Source organism: Bactrocera neohumeralis, chromosome 2, assembly GCF_024586455.1.
Source record: "Bactrocera neohumeralis isolate Rockhampton chromosome 2, APGP_CSIRO_Bneo_wtdbg2-racon-allhic-juicebox.fasta_v2, whole genome shotgun sequence".
NCBI classification, from domain to species: domain Eukaryota; kingdom Metazoa; phylum Arthropoda; class Insecta; order Diptera; family Tephritidae; genus Bactrocera; species Bactrocera neohumeralis.
This window is the reverse complement of record NC_065919.1, coordinates 91898860-91915120: the sequence shown is the minus strand read 5'-3', so window position 1 is coordinate 91915120 and position 16261 is coordinate 91898860. Positions and strand designations below refer to the sequence as shown.

Below are 16261 nucleotides of genomic sequence, written 5' to 3'. Positions count from 1 at the left end.
AAAAAAAACAATAGTTGCATGAATAAAGTCTTAGACCCGTAGTACTGTTGTGTACTTACATGCATGAGTGTAAAGTAAAATAATCAATATGAATATGCATAAACCCCATCTCAATATATTTTAGTAAGGTATAATTATAAATATCATAATGCTAAATGTATAAAACTTTAGAATATAAATAAATATAACCTCTAACGCTAAATATAAGCGATTAAATTTTGTATTGCAAATCTGCGTTATCTATAAAGTCCTTTCTGTAAATTAGAAACATTTATTGACAGGAAACTTACATTTAATTTAACTAATGACGGTTAAACAGATACATTTAAATGTACTTATACATATATATACATATATACTATATATAAGTATATTTAAGATTTCCAATATTATTGAAGAGAAAACTAGTAAGAGGGTAAACTCGGTCAAGAGTTTAGCTAAAGCATGAGTGCAGGATATTTTGGTAGTTTAATTTTTGTCTAAAACTCCCCTGTAGATTCGTGAAAACATACTTTTATTTTCGAATATTAATGTGCGAAAAGTTCAGAACCAGCAAGGTTACATTTATTTTCATACTTAATTTAGTATATCACAATATAGTATATACAAAGATGTGTATTTTAAAGGGGTACACATACATAAGTATGTAAATTTGAAACATATATTTTGGAAATATTATCACATAAGCTAATACTAATAAAAATTAAGAAATATCTCATATATATTTTCATACTTAATTTATACACATACAAGTATATACAGCATTTATCTAAAAATACCTATATTAACAATGTAATCGTACAGCTTAGAAATAATATATATACCATATTTATATGAATTAAAAGTATTAAATACTACCCATATACCTACATATGTATGCGGATATGTAAATTACAGCTACAATAAATTAAACAATCTAAACTTAATCATTTCTTACTTTTTGTGTGAAAGCATATATACACTACCATTTTATATTTCATTACCATTTTTAGTACTCTTAACCTTAATCAATATTATTTTGCTAACTGCTAAACACTAAACAAAACAAAAAGTATTTGTTTTAAGAGGAATGAATGCGAACGAGTGATATTTGTAATTACTTCTCTCGATGGTTTACGAAATTGGTTCAAGTTGGCAACATACTTTTGTATTTTTCATACTCCTGATAGAAGTTGACGTTTTCTTCCACTAGTTGTTTCCATTTAGCAGCAAGTTCCTTGTAACTGGGTCCGTTTCCTCCGATATCTCTCGGTAATTTAGCACACACAACTGTAGTTGAACGTTTTTGTACAACAACGCGAGAACGCATTTTCTGTGTCATAAATAATCTATGGAGGAGAATATAGTATAACAACTGGTTTACCAATTATAAATGTATAATAGTTACCTGAAAGTATTCAGAAAGATATTCACGTGAGTAGGCGCATTTATAAACTCCAAAAGCTTTGGTTGGCATGGATAAGCTTGCCAACTTTCAACAGAACGCTTTATTAATCTCGGATTCAATTGCAGAGCATGACCCAACTGAACGCCCGTCATATCAAAAATTCCCACAATTCCTTGCCCACAATTATCTGGCTCGAATTTTAGTAGTAAGTCTAAGACCATTTTACTGACCTAGAAAATAAATTTATATTAAATTTGTTCATAAAGTTTTACTTTATTTCACCTTGAAAACGTTATTTTGAGAATGCAGTTTTGGATCGTGCGCAGCAGCACGTATTATAACCACCTTCCGATTTTTTGAATCAACACCATCGACTGGTAGAAATACACCCAGGTTCAAAAGTTCTTGTATTTCTGGTAAAAAGGGATCTCTGTTGGCGAACCACTCTACACGCTCCGCACGCATTTGATAGAAGCTATAAAAACAAAAGAGTATCGCAAAATCGCATTAAATAACAGTCATAAAAACATTCATTCAAATTTGAATTTTAGTTTCAACTTCGTAAAAAGCTTAAATATTGTACAAATTATATATATTATATACAAAAAAACTCATTTCGATTTCTTGATGAAACAAATTAATTTTCGACTAATGATACAGTATGCAAGCAGATCATACATAAGTACATAAATAATGAAATTTCGTATGAGTAAATGTAAAACGACTTGATTTCTTGCTAATATATTACAAGACTCTGATCTTTGGCTGAATATTAAATATTTCCTCTTAAACATATTTGTGGTTTATTATGTCACAATAAAATTCTGAATTTCAGAAACTTCACAACAGTTCGGCGTGAAAACAGTTTACTTATGTACATACAGATGTAAGTATATGTACATATGTACGAGTATAACGGCTTATTTTTTCAAAATCTAGCAATCATCATGATAGTAATACTGATGATTCTAATGACTTAATCAATATGATAAAAATATAAATAAGACAATGGCATGCAAACCCTTCCCCTCTATTATTAATATTAGCTCCGGACTCACTGTTTTATTTTTTTCTTTGTTCGTTCCAAATCATATTTGCAACTTCGTAAAAAGAACAGCAAATTCCCAAAGTCGCTATTGGCATTTACATTAGGGTTCTCCTTCAACCATTGCGAAATATGTTGTATTTGTAGGCGTGTCCTTTCAAGTTCCGTGTCATAGGTGCCCACTTTCCTTGAATCGTGTAGCAACATCTTTGTTGCGACTTTTTGATTGTAAACAATAACCGAAGCAGTTTTGCAGTTTTTCGTTTCAATTTTGTGCTGTGAACTTTGCTTTTTCTCTTTTTCTAACACATATACGAAGTCAAATACACACAAGCAACGCACAAAGACGGGGAGAGCTGTGGAATCGGCACACCCAAATGTGGAAAAAGTGGCGGTAGAAACAAACGCTCTTCACGACACAAACGATCGCGTGAAACTGTGCCAGTCGAATTGCAATTGCAGTGCACGCAGCTCTGTTTACGCCTCGCATGCCGGTGTCGATGTTGTTTACGTAGTCGCTGCGATTCTTAGAACTAATGCATGAAATTGGCAGCAGATACAATACTAATAGCAGGGCAGAGCAGTAATCGCTGGCGCACAAACATCGAAACGCCAACGTTGGATAGGTGGCGTACTCGACGGCGTACATACATGTACTTATGTACATACATATATCATATTCTTACCTTGACAGTGTAAAAGGTGGGCAATAAATGGATTTTTAATCGCGTATTATTTTTAAAAGAGCAGCTCCTTTCCCCTAGAAAGCTGAAAATGACTTGAATGCAAAGAAATAACGTTAACGAAAGTATTCCTTGGCACTCCGAGAAGGTTGGTACTGCAAATAAAGTTATTCAAATTCAACTTAAACCCAATTTTCCTTTTAGCAATTCTTGAATCAGTGGTAGGTGAAGTGAATATCTCAGAAACTACTGAGCCAATATTAACCAAATGGTATATACCATTCACCTGATATCCTTTTGTTACTCTGGTCTAAGTTCGAATTCAACTACACAAGTGGAATACCATCATTTTAAATTCCAACCGATTATTTCACTTTACTTCAGATACATATACATGAAGCACCAGTGAAGATATCGGCACAATAGTTTTTATAAATATATACATAAATAGAAAATACTATGTGAACTACCCTGTATACGTACATACATGTTTATGTCAACATTGTTAAATAAGTAGATTAGGTTTTTATTGCTAATTTTATTTAAAGCTGCATTTGCTGTTTCTACATTTCGTTGCTACGCTTTGCGATAAGCAAATGCATACATGTGTATGTGTATCTACATACATATGTATACCTGTGTATGTAGATATATTGAACCGCAATAGAGATTATGGATTCAGCTAATCCAACGGTCGAAAGAGTTTTATTACTTAAAGTAGCCAGTATTTTTAAAACGCGCAAATTGTCACTTATCAGTATTGGGAAACCAAATACACTTGTGTTAGTATATGTACATACATATATGTAATGATATGTAAGTATGTATTTGTACGAGCTGTTTCCTTTGTTTGAGCATGTCCCATTAAGAGACTAATTGTAGCCTTTTGCACCCGAATCCCTACAAAAAGACACTAACCCTTTTCAACCTTTTACGAAGTAGTCACTTTTTACACCCAATTAGACCTGTAATGAGGCTGGGTGTTTTTATATAATTAATCCACATCCAAAATAAATACAATTGAATTTTTTCTTTTTTTATTATAAGTTCAGGTAATAAAAACTATAATACTTTAAAATTGAAAGTTTTAAGCTGAAAATCATTTGTTCCTTTAAATGATAAAAATCTGTAGTACTTTAAAATTTAAAAAGTTTAAGTCACTTAAATTGATCTTTCCTTAGTGTTTCTCTAAAATATTTCATAAATTGTCTTGCTTCTTGAAATGTAGACTTTTCCTTACGTCAAAAGTTAAGACAATTTAAATATTGTTACTTAAAATATAAATTTAATTAAAAAATTCAATTAATTAAAAACATATAGGACATAGGGCGATTTTTTTTCATATCGCTCAAATTGGACATATGTACATACATACATACATTACATAGTATGTCTGCGAATGAATATACCAATTTGGACGTGGTTTTGTTTTTTAATATACAATTTCGTCAGGCAACCGGAAAGACCAAACCCAAATCGGAAAACTTAATTACTTGTTCAATTTGTCGTTGAAAATTATTATATTTAAGAGTTCCTTCAAAGTTACATGCACGCCCACAATAGGGAATTTAATTTTTATAACCGGGATCCGGTACTGCAATGTTTTGTAACGACTATATACATATGTATGTATGTACATATGTACATATGTATATGCTTAGGAAAAATATATTGTAAGTTCTTAAAACTTCTAAATTCAAATTTTTCGGAGACAAATATTGCATGAATGTGATAACATTCAAATCAGAATTTTTTTGGAATTGTTTACTATTTGCAAATGGTGGAATACAAGACAATGAAGACATGATTGGCAGATAGTAAATTTCATAAATATTTAAATTATGATCAGAGTAATATTTATTAAAATACTAACAATCCCAAGAATGTATAGAGTACCCGATTTCAAATCAAAATTGATTAACCCATTGATAAGAATATACATACATATGTACACAACATTGGTAATATATGTATGTATATTTAAATATCTATTTCTCATTGTTCGTATCGACATCGAACTTGACAATGAGCAGAAAGTCAATGGCAGCCTGGATCAATGTACTATCGATTGCATTGAAATCTGCCGACATACATGCAGATACTCGTAAAAAGGTACGCTGGCAGAAACATTGACTGAATTAGCTAATTTACAAGTTGTAAGCATGTAATCAGCTATAAATGATATGTGCTATAAATGTATGTTTATAGTGTTGCCCTTATATGATGTCTGTAACACCGAAATAGTAAATCAATTGGATTATCCGTGTTTGCCTTGTACAGTGATATTACCAAAGAGTGCGCAACAAAAGTTCGATTAAAACCTTGTTTTTATTTGTGAAATTTATTTCACCTAATGATTATTTTTCTGACGGCCGTGAATGCTTTTCCTCAAAGAAAGTCGCTTTTGTCTACTCTTTAACCATCTTTTATAAAAATTGAATGGTTCATTTCGACCAATTTTCAATATAATATGACAGTTATTCGTCTTCATATCTACATAGGTCTACAGACCTATTTAAAAGTAACGCCGAAAAGGTTGATACGCATCTTCACCAAAATTTCAGTATTCACATAGTGTTCGCATAAACATATAGTATATACTATATATGTATATATACTAATATATATAAATTTTTTTTTTGCATTTTTGCAAATTAACAAAAATTTCACTCATATACATATGTCAGAATCATATTAGGCATATTAAAGTAAGGTTGGTCATGTAAAGAACGTTCAGTATCAGAATTAATATATCTATGTTATTACTTGATCATAAATCAAGATGCATAAAAGGATTCAAAATATTTTCAAGTCTTATGTATGTACATATATATTATGTTTTATATCATTAGATAAGAAAATACGATTTTCATATATACATATGTACATACATATGCATGTTCCTTTAAATTAGATTTTCGAAAACAGTTGTGTCCTTCATATAAAACATTAAATTTTGTGAGCTATTAATTTGAATTTTTTCACACATTTAATTTGTAATAAAAATTTTTTTATGTTTGACATTCAGACCGAAACCTAATAGTTGCTACACCCTTTTAGGCAAAATATGAATGGTTACTTTTATTGAAATCTTTATGAATCTGAGATCCTCCGAGATCTCATAATACCCATCTAATTTGTGGAACCTTATTCGTATGTATTTCATTTTCCTGTAAGAAATTTATTACGTTGTAAAGTCAGCAAATTGTTTTAAAGAACCTTTTAATTGATATACTTTTTCGTATGTGACTGCTTTTGTTGCACACATATGCATACATTATTCAATCCGTAAGTAATACAAGCGTTTAGAGAAAACGTTTATCTAATTGGGTAAAAGGTAATTACATAATTTCATTTGCAGTAAAAAATTAGTAACAGGTAACTGAAAATTAGCTAATACCTTCGCAATGTAGTGGTCAATTAAGTTCGTTCGCAAATCCTCTTTTCGCAATTACACTTTAGTAGAAATACATAGAAAGTGTTCATCGATGTTTAATTTTTTCCTTAAGCAATCGCTAAGCTTTAGTACGCATGTGTTCATTCGATTGGTCTTAAAAAATTTAGTTCTAAAAATTACTTTAACTAGATTTAAATGTGATAGGGATAGGCATGTTTAGATATAAGCATGTTTTCACGTACTTCTACAAAGGTGGTGTTCCTTGTTCCATTTAAGTATAAAAACTTCTTCCGAAATTCTAAATTTTGTTTATAAATACGGGGATGTAACAGAAAGTACATAACTGCTATTCTTCTGCAGATATTCAGTTGATACTTAATTTAATCAGTACACATTTATATCGCGGCAATCATTTGACAAGTGGTAATCTAATAAGGAATTTTGGATCGAAAAATCATTTTAAATATAAAAAATTAATTATAAACTAAAATAAACACCAAGTTCGCTTAACTTTTTTATTCCATCATAATTTTTGCTTATGACGTTTTTATCAGTAATGCGCTAAAAAAATATCAAAATTTTAATTGCTCGAACGCGAGACATTTCCAAATGTTGTAACAGTTTTGAAAGCTATCCTTTACAATATTAAACTAAAAATAGTTTCAGTATGTAAATTTATTCATTGACAAAACCTTAAATTAACATATTCAGATTTTATAAATAAATTACGAATATCAATGCAGTAGTTTAGCGAATGCATACGAAAGCATAGTCTAGGCGATTGTACGAATATCTAAACAGATAATAAACAAAGAACAAATATTGATGTGACAAATTCATACAAACAAAGACCTAAAAATAATGTGGGTTTACGCCCACAATAAACATAAGCAAAGTCCAGACTACATAAATACAGGTATTAGACAAGATTATGAAACTTCGATTTCCAGCTCAGCCAGCAGCATGTCGAATGCGAATACGGATGATACGAATGTGTAAGGTTTGGAGTGTATGACCCCGTAGTCAGGCTCGAGGCTAGGTAATGCACGGTTGGGAAATTGTTGAGTTTTTTGTACACGTGCTGATGCTACAGGTTTACGTAGGTTTTGATTCATCCTCTCTTTGCGCGCCACCAGCTTTTTAGTCTCACGTACCACATATATAGCTTCTGGAGTGGTCATGTACTCGCGAATAATCTAAAAGGCGTAAATATAAAGGGTTAATTGGGAAGTAGTTAAATTTTTTAACAATTTTGAGCTGAACTTACGTGGCGCTTATATGGACAGTGAGCAAAAAGCCAAATTAGGGTACACAAAGTGTTGAAAATTTCACTATCCTTGTCACACCAACGCAACAGCATTTGAGCTATGGTAACAAGCCCGCTCTCCTGGAAAGTATTAGCTGTAGTGCTGTTATAACGCGCCAAGTTCAAAATAATTCGACTACAGTAACGGATTAGTTGTTTATCGACCTCACTTCGAATTGTCTGTGCCATGACGCCGTAGCAGAAAGTCGATACGAAGTCAGACTGGTTCATAAGAATGTGCGGTACAGTACGGGAAATACGATCTAAAATATATGCAGGTACGCATTTATTGTAATTATTAAAATATCGTTTTCTTGTTCGAAGAGAATCATTTTTATATAATGTAATAGTAATTAGAATGTTGTGGAGAAAGAATACTATTTTGAATTTCGTGCACCCAAACTTACCCAAACATATGAGAACATGTAGTATTTCCGATGCGCTTGAATGATCGCGAAGAACACATACTGCATGCGAAATTTTGTAACTGAGTGTGTTGGCTGCTTGAGTGGTTTTCTTCCACAGTGCCATGTTTCGACGAATCAAACGCATTTGCATGCTCTGGAAGCACTTACGTACACGATAACCGCGCCAGAACCGCTGAATCGAACTAGCCGCTTTTCTCCGACGGCGTTCCTCTACCATTTCAGGTGTCATCATATTTTGTAAGCGGCGACGCGCCAATAGTCCACGCGCTTGGGATTGCAATCCAATAACAATGTTACGTAATTGCAAGTATTCTAAGCGTTGCTGTTGCGTTTTTTGTTTCCCACGGAACTTCTGCTGCAAATGTAGGACTATTCGGCGGACAAAAAGGAATTCGGATCGCTGTTGGTGCATTATACGAAGACCACGATACTTTTGCTGTAAATAAATTGTTATGCGACGCAGCAACAAGAAATCGTGTTTTGCAACACGCATATTGCGCTGTGCGCGGTATCTTCGCTGTATACAAACAACTAACCGACGCAGGAGTAGATACTGTGCACGTACTGCTAAGGATTCGCGATAAGATCGGTAGAACCGCTGTATGTAACATGCAGCGGTACGTTTACATCGGTAGTCAGCGTTTTGTTTCCGCATCACTAAAGTGGCTCGCCAACGACGCTGTATGGAAATAATACATTGTATTTGTTGTTGATATTGTTGACGGACTCGACGACCTTGCTGCAGTGCCCGCCATCTGCGCTGCACACAAATGCAACAATTTCGCAAACGGATATAAGATAGCTGTTGTTGTCGAGTCTGCTCAATGGAGCGGTACCAGTTCTGAATACATATAACGGCGTTTCTTTTTTGCTGGTACGATAGTCGTGTCAATCGCATTTCAATTGTTGCACGGAAACGTCGCTGTATCTGTATAATTTTGTTACGATCACTTTGGTACTTTGAACGCACATGGCGCATAATTTGAAGGCTACGGTATCTGTGTTGCACTTTGACTACGGCTGCCTTCAGTTGTGCAAACTCCGTGCGCTGTTGTTTCATGAGGCGTGTAGCACGGAAGCGTTGTTGCATCACGGTAGCAAAGTATTGTATCGTCAAGAAGTGGACACGAGTCTGACGCGCCAGAATTGTGGCTCGTAATTTGCGCTGTATGATAATGCAACTGTTCCGTAAGCGCTGATAATTTCTTTTTTCCAATCTCATCCTTTGAGCAGCCCGATATCTCTCTTGCATTTTGCAGACAGTTTTACGCAACACTTGGTAAGCCATGCGATCTCGGTGCATAGTTAAAGTGGCGCGCAAGTAAGTTTGAATGATATGCACAGCTTTTAGCTTCAGTTTATATTCTTCGCGCACTGCGCGCATATGTAAAATGGAACGGCGCCGTCGTTGAAGCTGTACAACACAAGTGCGCAAGTGTATGAATTCGGCGCGCTGCCGCAACATACAGTGCTTGGCACGAAAATATCGCTGTATATATAAAACAGCGGCACGTATACATGAAAATTTCTGACGTTGCTGCCGCATAGCAATTATTGCTCGCCATTTCCGTTGAATTATGAGTGCACTCCGCTTCAGGTTCAGGAATGCGTTGCGATGCAGCTTTGTAACACAGAAAGATCGCCAAAATCTCTGTATACAAGTAGCTGAATTGAAACGTTTTTCCTCGATAAATCTCTGATATTCGTTGGCTACTAGTAATAATTTTTTTGACAACAAACGACGGCGGTAACAGCGTTGAATGAATATCGTACAACAGCGGAGAATTGTGTAGTATCGACGGTAGCGAACGCCGAGCACACAACCGCGATACCAATGTTGAATTTTGCGAACTGCAACTATTGAACGTTTAAAATTCATTTGCGCCAAGTAACGTCTGATATATTTCTGTAACACCACAGCTGCTGCTGCCCGTTGCTGACGATATAACTTTACCCACCTGCGAACTATATAACCATGGTAGTATGCTTGTATGGTCATTGCCGCGGTTTGTCGACGGTGTTCCTCTTTATCACGTATACGGCGGTTTACCCAAACAGCCAACCATTTGCTACGCCACCATTTTTGAAGAACGCGCGCTGCCGCATGGAACTTCGGTGAACGGAATTTGTAGATGACTTGCCAGAGCAGTGACAGCGTCTTTTCTCGGTGCCCATCCACAATATCTGCTGCAGTAATATCGCCGCCCAATTTGAAGTCAGCTTCACTCAGTGCCCGCAATCCCAAGTTTACATTGTAAATACGTTGTAAGCGGGATATGGCAGGTACGCGCAATTGCTTAGTCAGATCTTCGCGCAGCAATATGATCTCCATTACACGTGTCAGCCTTATACCATCTCTTAGGTCTACCGCAAGATTTTGAAATGCGTAATTAAATTCGTCTAAAAAACATTGTTTATGCTCTAAGACATAACCCAGACGCTTCAAATCGCGTGTTATGTCACCCATATTTGCAAGTAGCTCAGATGAGAACTTTAATAGAATTTCTTTTGTTTCCTTATGAGGTGATTTTTTGACAAAGAGACATGGATTGTATTTGATAATGCGCTTTTGCTTCGCTTTATCAAGAAATAGGAGCAAACAAAGCATTTTAGTCAACGTATACTTTTTTATGTACTGGGCATATTCCTCAGATAGTGAATATGCACGTGAATATTTCTCTTCTAAAAGTTTGTCCCGAAACAACCGATTCAGTATAAAGGTGCTCAGTCCAATTATGTCGCTATTTGACCGCAAATGAATTTTTTCACCATAAACAACCTCTAATCCTATACGCAGCCACATCGGATTAAAGCATAGCAACAGTTCTAATATGTAGCGTTGCATCACTACATCAAGGTGTAAATTTCTATCGTTCCGTATGCGTATAGCATTTTTATTTACATATACTGCAACTTTAGAACAAGGTTCACGAACTTCATCGCTTAGGTACAAGTAGACAGCAGCACGTCGAACTACCTCAAGTCTGTGTTGCACAAGATAATCCATAGACTGCTCTTCTTTGGTGGGTGCTAACGTCAATTCCTTGTGACGCACCTCATTAAAAAGTTTACCAACATCGATTTTAGCATCGCTATTGGCATCCATATCGGCCGGTATTGTAACCAATGCATTCAACCACTTTTTAAAATCATGTTGATGCCTCTGAACAGCCGCTTCGTCTAAGTACATTGTGCAAGCGAGAAAAGGGTCACAAGTTGTACTAGCAGCAAAAGGATCGGGATTGATGCAAAACTGTAGATATAATTCTGGATCATATAATTTTTCAGTTTCGCGCGATATGATTGTAGATTGAATATTTGGCGGCATTATTTTTTGTGGTGTGGTGGATTTCATAATTCTTACTTTTTTCACCTGGGTGTGTGTCCAATTCTTCGAACGAGACAAATAAGGCACCAATGGTCGCTCAAAAGCAAATTCTTTTTCCACGCGTTGACGCTTTGGAGGAGAAACTAAAATTAGGCTCATGTTTTTATTAGGAGAACCTCTTGTGTACGGGGCAGAAGTAAAACAAGTTTTTGCTATTGACTTTTCGTTTGCTGTTGTGGTCAACGATTCGTTGCTTTGTGCATCAGAACTAGATAAGTTCTGAGAATTTCTTTTCTGACCATTTGATTTTGAGGGAGAATTTTCAATTAGTTTAGTTCTTGATGATTTTGGTGATACACCTCGTAAATCTCGCCATTTGCCAGAAACAGTGACTGGACTGCTCTTTCGCGATTTCAAGCCAACTTCATTTAAATTAAAACGACTTGATTGCGCTAAAATTTCACTTTGATTGAAAGCTAAATCTACGTGAGATGTTAGACCGAAATCTGTGGATTCTGAAACGGTTACTTCATTCCTATATTGTGTCGTTCCTTTGTTAACGCTTTGTTCCTGAATAACTGACATTTTTAGAGCATCTTGTGATTGAACACGATTATAAAAATACCGATTTTGCTCGATGGAACGTATAGTCTCCATTTCGTTAAGGTTCGGCATTGAACCTTGACTAGCAGAGTATCGTTTATTTGGAGAGCGTAAAGAAAGATCCTTCATTGATTCCGAGTATTTCCTAAGTGGCGTACCAACTAATTTTATATCTCGCAGCAAATCTTCTTCTCCCCGGGCAGGACTTAATTCTGCAATTTTTTCTTCCCTATTTTTAACGTATGTTTTTTCAGCTTCAACATTTCCGCAATTGATAACGTCTTCTTCTTCTATCATTGCTAATGGTCGAGACTTGGGTGTTGTACTGATCGTACTTGTTTTATTAAGTGTCAAACCATAACTAACGGAAGCATCAAGAGCATCCGCTGACACATTCATATTTTCATGTTTAACTTCAAAAGTTTTATTTGTTAAAATTGCATTTCCTGGAGTGTTTGGATCCACATGAAACTCAACTGTCATCCGAGTAGTATTTGAATCTTCAACCACATCTGTTGTGTCACTTACCGATGTTAAACGCCGAGGCCGCAATGTTGATAAATTTATTTTCACAGTATCTATATTTACTGGGGTAGGCCAATTTGCTAGATTATCCATATCGGGATCTCTTCCAACACCACTTTTAACAGCATCGCTGTTTATTGGTGTGAATTGAATATTATCGAACATTTCAATAACATTATTAGGAGTTAAAGGACTGACGTTCTCTTTGTGAGTAATGAGTACTGGCGATTTCGTTGACGAAATGGAAGTTATAGTTGCATTCATAGTTTTGCTACGTGCGTATATATTTTGTTCAGTGAGAGGCGATGTATGAGTAAAGTTAATAGTTATTTCATCAAAAGCTTCTCGTTTCTGTTCTTTACGCAACTTGCTATTCGAATCCACCCATGCTGATCTGGGAGCGGGAGCGCGTGTGTGTGATGTGGATGGAGCTGTTTGAGGCTTAACGGGCTTTTGAATAATCGTTGGAACTGATTTGCGTAATTGCGTATGTGTTGAATTTGCTTTATGAGATTTTGAAGTACCTGTGGGAGATTTAAGCCGCAGTGTCCTCACATAGCCGTTATTACTGGTGGAGATTGTTGGAAATTTACGCACAGTCTAAAAATAAATATGAACAAGTTATTTTACTTGTAACAGTTTTTTTAAATTTTGTTTTAGCTTTACGAAAAAAAAATTCCATTTGTATGATAATCATACTATATGAAAAAAAAAACAAAATTAAAGAATAAGTTAATATTAAATTAAAAAAATTTGTTTATTTTTTTTTTAACTATTGTTTATATCCAAATAAAAAATCTGTTTTCTTAGCGACTACTAACGAATGACTACTAACGAATGACAACTAACATTGACTGTCCAATAAGTTCTGTTTTCGGGATACAATTTAATAGATCAATTAAACATGGCTGTTTTAGCAACTTTACGAACGAAACGTTGGTTAATGCTTGATGCATTTAATAATCAACTTTCACATGAGAGCATACTATTAAATCAACCCCTTTTAGGTGCATATTCAACCACCTTTTTATATGAACATTTCACATTCATATGCCTGAGTAAATATGAGCATTCATTTCTTTTTAAACGCCACAATTACAAAACTATTTTTTTCAAACGTACCTTAACAGGATTGGCTATGCGAGTTTTCATTATAACCATTACATCTTTACGGAAATTTCTGTTATCGAGAAGTTGCATTATTTCTTTACAAGCAACGTCCACCAAAGGGCTCCACACCATCTCCATCTCGACAGTTTTCGAACGCGGAACAGTTGTTTCAGTCCAATTTATTGATATGTTATATTCAGCATCTATAGCCCTAATGACTCTTACCTAAAACAATAATGAAAACATTGATTCAAATTAATCGCAGAATAATCTCGTTAAAATAAACACTTTTTTAAATAAAACGTTCTAATAAAAAAATAAGTCTCTAAATAAATTTGTATTTATTTTCATAGTGTACGATAGTTTGGTAAGGAGAATATTCATATATAATATTGTATTGTTTACCTCTATATCCTCTGTTGAAGGGTTAACAATGCGTAGAATACGACGCGCCGTTTTCCCAATGGGCACATCCTCAAATTGCACAATTGATTTGGCAGAAAATGGAGCCATCACAACATCAGTCGGCTCACGAGATTCCACGCGCTTTTTGCATTTCGATCGTGTTGGAGTAACTACAACCTTTATAAAAGAAATCAAAAAATATTTAATAGATCATTTCGATTCTTTTGGCCATTATGTTGACGAACCTCAAATGCACTCATATTATTTTATTAACTTTTACAGATATTCGTAAACTTTGAGATTTTTGTTAGTATAAACTTCCCACTGAATTTTAACAAATTTAAAAGACACAAACATTAAAATATACAATTACAAAACTATTTCACAAACCAATACTAGACGAATTAACTCAATTTACAACCGCCAAATTGAAAAATGTTTGAAGGGTTGCGCAGCTGGCATATTTCAGTGTTGTATTCGTGTGACACTTTAAAACAGTACAATCACAAATGATAAAATTCCAGTGGCTTGCCAATATGAAGGACAATAATTTTTAATTTATTAGCGTAAAATGCGTTACATGGCAAAATGACATCCTTATCAAAGGAGAGAAAACATTAAAAGGGTAAAAATACTCTAAACTTCGCTATTACAAACTTTATGCATGGATAATGTAATTTCCTTCCTCGGTTGATAATTATTATTTAAAAAAACGCATTTTGTACAATAGAAGGCTCCAAAATTGTTGATGAGCTATGTACAAACATGTAACATATTCACTAACTACTGAGCGGCTAGACTGGTCAGAGCCTGTTGCCTACTGCAAAAACACTTTATCGCGAGCCAAAAAAATATAAATAATCTCTATAATTTTGATTCTTCTTCGCTATTCTTTTAATGAAAAAAAGGGTTTGGCTTTCGTATGTGTCAGTTTTTTATATGACCTTTTAAATTTCACAGTACAACAGCTAATCTGGGGGGTGAGAAATTTAAAAGGTCATAAAAAAATCTGACACATACGAACACCAAACCCTTTGAGGGTTTTACTATACTGACCTAGTACCATCACCCTGACTTGGAATTTCTCACCCCCAGACAATAATCCCAAAAATGTTCCACAGTGTTATTTTAGTATAAACAGGTTTGTTTTATTACTGTTAATGTTGCTAGCTATCAGGTAGAACAAGAATGCAACTTATTTCCCAACGAGCGAAATATTAAAAAAAGTAAAGAACGGAAAAATGAGAAAATGAAAATGGTTTTGGTAATCACATTACATCAACACTTGAAAAACACTGTGGCAAAATCTATGTGCAGTTGCAAAAAAGAAATAAAGTATGATGTCAACGGGTTGAAAATGTCTTTGGCATCGGATTTCATTGCGGTTAATCCAACATTTGCACTTCCACGTATTTACTTCCATGCAAATTAACTTTCATATCGCCCGGAGATCGGTTAAAAAACACATCTGCTACATCTGAACTTCACATAAAAAGTAGTGACCTTATTCCAATTTATAATATTTAAAACCAAATTATGTTAATTCTAAATTTAGGATACATATTTCCTATTTGATAATTTCGCAAAAAAAAAAAACAACTTTTGAGTTTTATTTGTTAATGCATCTAATTGATTTTGTTTTAGTCAAAAGTTAAGTCGTGGCTCCTGTGACCTTTGTGCCATTTTTAGACCACAATTAACTTGATCGATATCAATATATTCGGAATCGAGAGTTAGGAAAAGAAGTGAACACTGTTCTTCCAAATCACTGTTATATACATACATTTACAGCTAAATACTCTTAATCATAAATTTAATATAAATTAAAGTACAAGTATATGTGAGCTCGGGTAAGACATTATACATAAACATATGTATGTATGTACATAAAGGGACAGAATAATTATATTTAGCAATGGAGCCTAATATTACGTGGACCCAATTAAATGAATACACGAAGATCGGTTATGAGATATTCTCATTTTAATTTTACATTAGCTACCGTCTCAATGTACAATCGAACTCGCGTCTTAGCTCACATGTC

The 16261-nt window shown here is 34.4% G+C and overlaps 2 protein-coding genes and 1 long non-coding RNA gene across 3 annotated transcripts; 1 reads left to right on the top strand and 2 right to left on the bottom strand.

Annotated features, from left to right (window-relative positions):
* Window positions 1-89: 89 nt before the first annotated feature.
* On the bottom strand, window positions 90-3005 carry LOC126752747 (retinol-binding protein pinta). The gene is made up of 4 exons (XM_050463712.1): window positions 2446-3005; window positions 1670-1862; window positions 1388-1617; window positions 90-1328 (listed from the first exon to the last, which is right to left on the bottom strand). Exons 1-4 carry the CDS (start codon window positions 2637-2639, stop codon window positions 1127-1129), a joined length of 819 nt encoding a protein of 272 aa, XP_050319669.1. The 5' UTR covers window positions 2640-3005; the 3' UTR covers window positions 90-1126.
* Window positions 3006-3135: 130 nt separating this feature from the next.
* On the top strand, window positions 3136-3815 carry LOC126752762 (uncharacterized). Its single transcript, XR_007666038.1, has 2 exons — window positions 3136-3263; window positions 3320-3815. It is a non-coding gene; the product is annotated as an uncharacterized LOC126752762 (long non-coding RNA).
* Window positions 3816-7172: 3357 nt separating this feature from the next.
* LOC126755850 (protein abnormal spindle) lies at window positions 7173-14611 on the bottom strand. Its single transcript, XM_050468568.1, has 6 exons — window positions 14463-14611; window positions 14218-14394; window positions 13825-14037; window positions 8226-13302; window positions 7780-8081; window positions 7173-7708 (listed from the first exon to the last, which is right to left on the bottom strand). The coding sequence occupies exons 1-6, from the start codon at window positions 14475-14477 to the stop codon at window positions 7442-7444; spliced, it is 6051 nt and encodes a 2016-aa protein (XP_050324525.1). The 5' UTR covers window positions 14478-14611; the 3' UTR covers window positions 7173-7441.
* Window positions 14612-16261: the final 1650 nt, after the last annotated feature.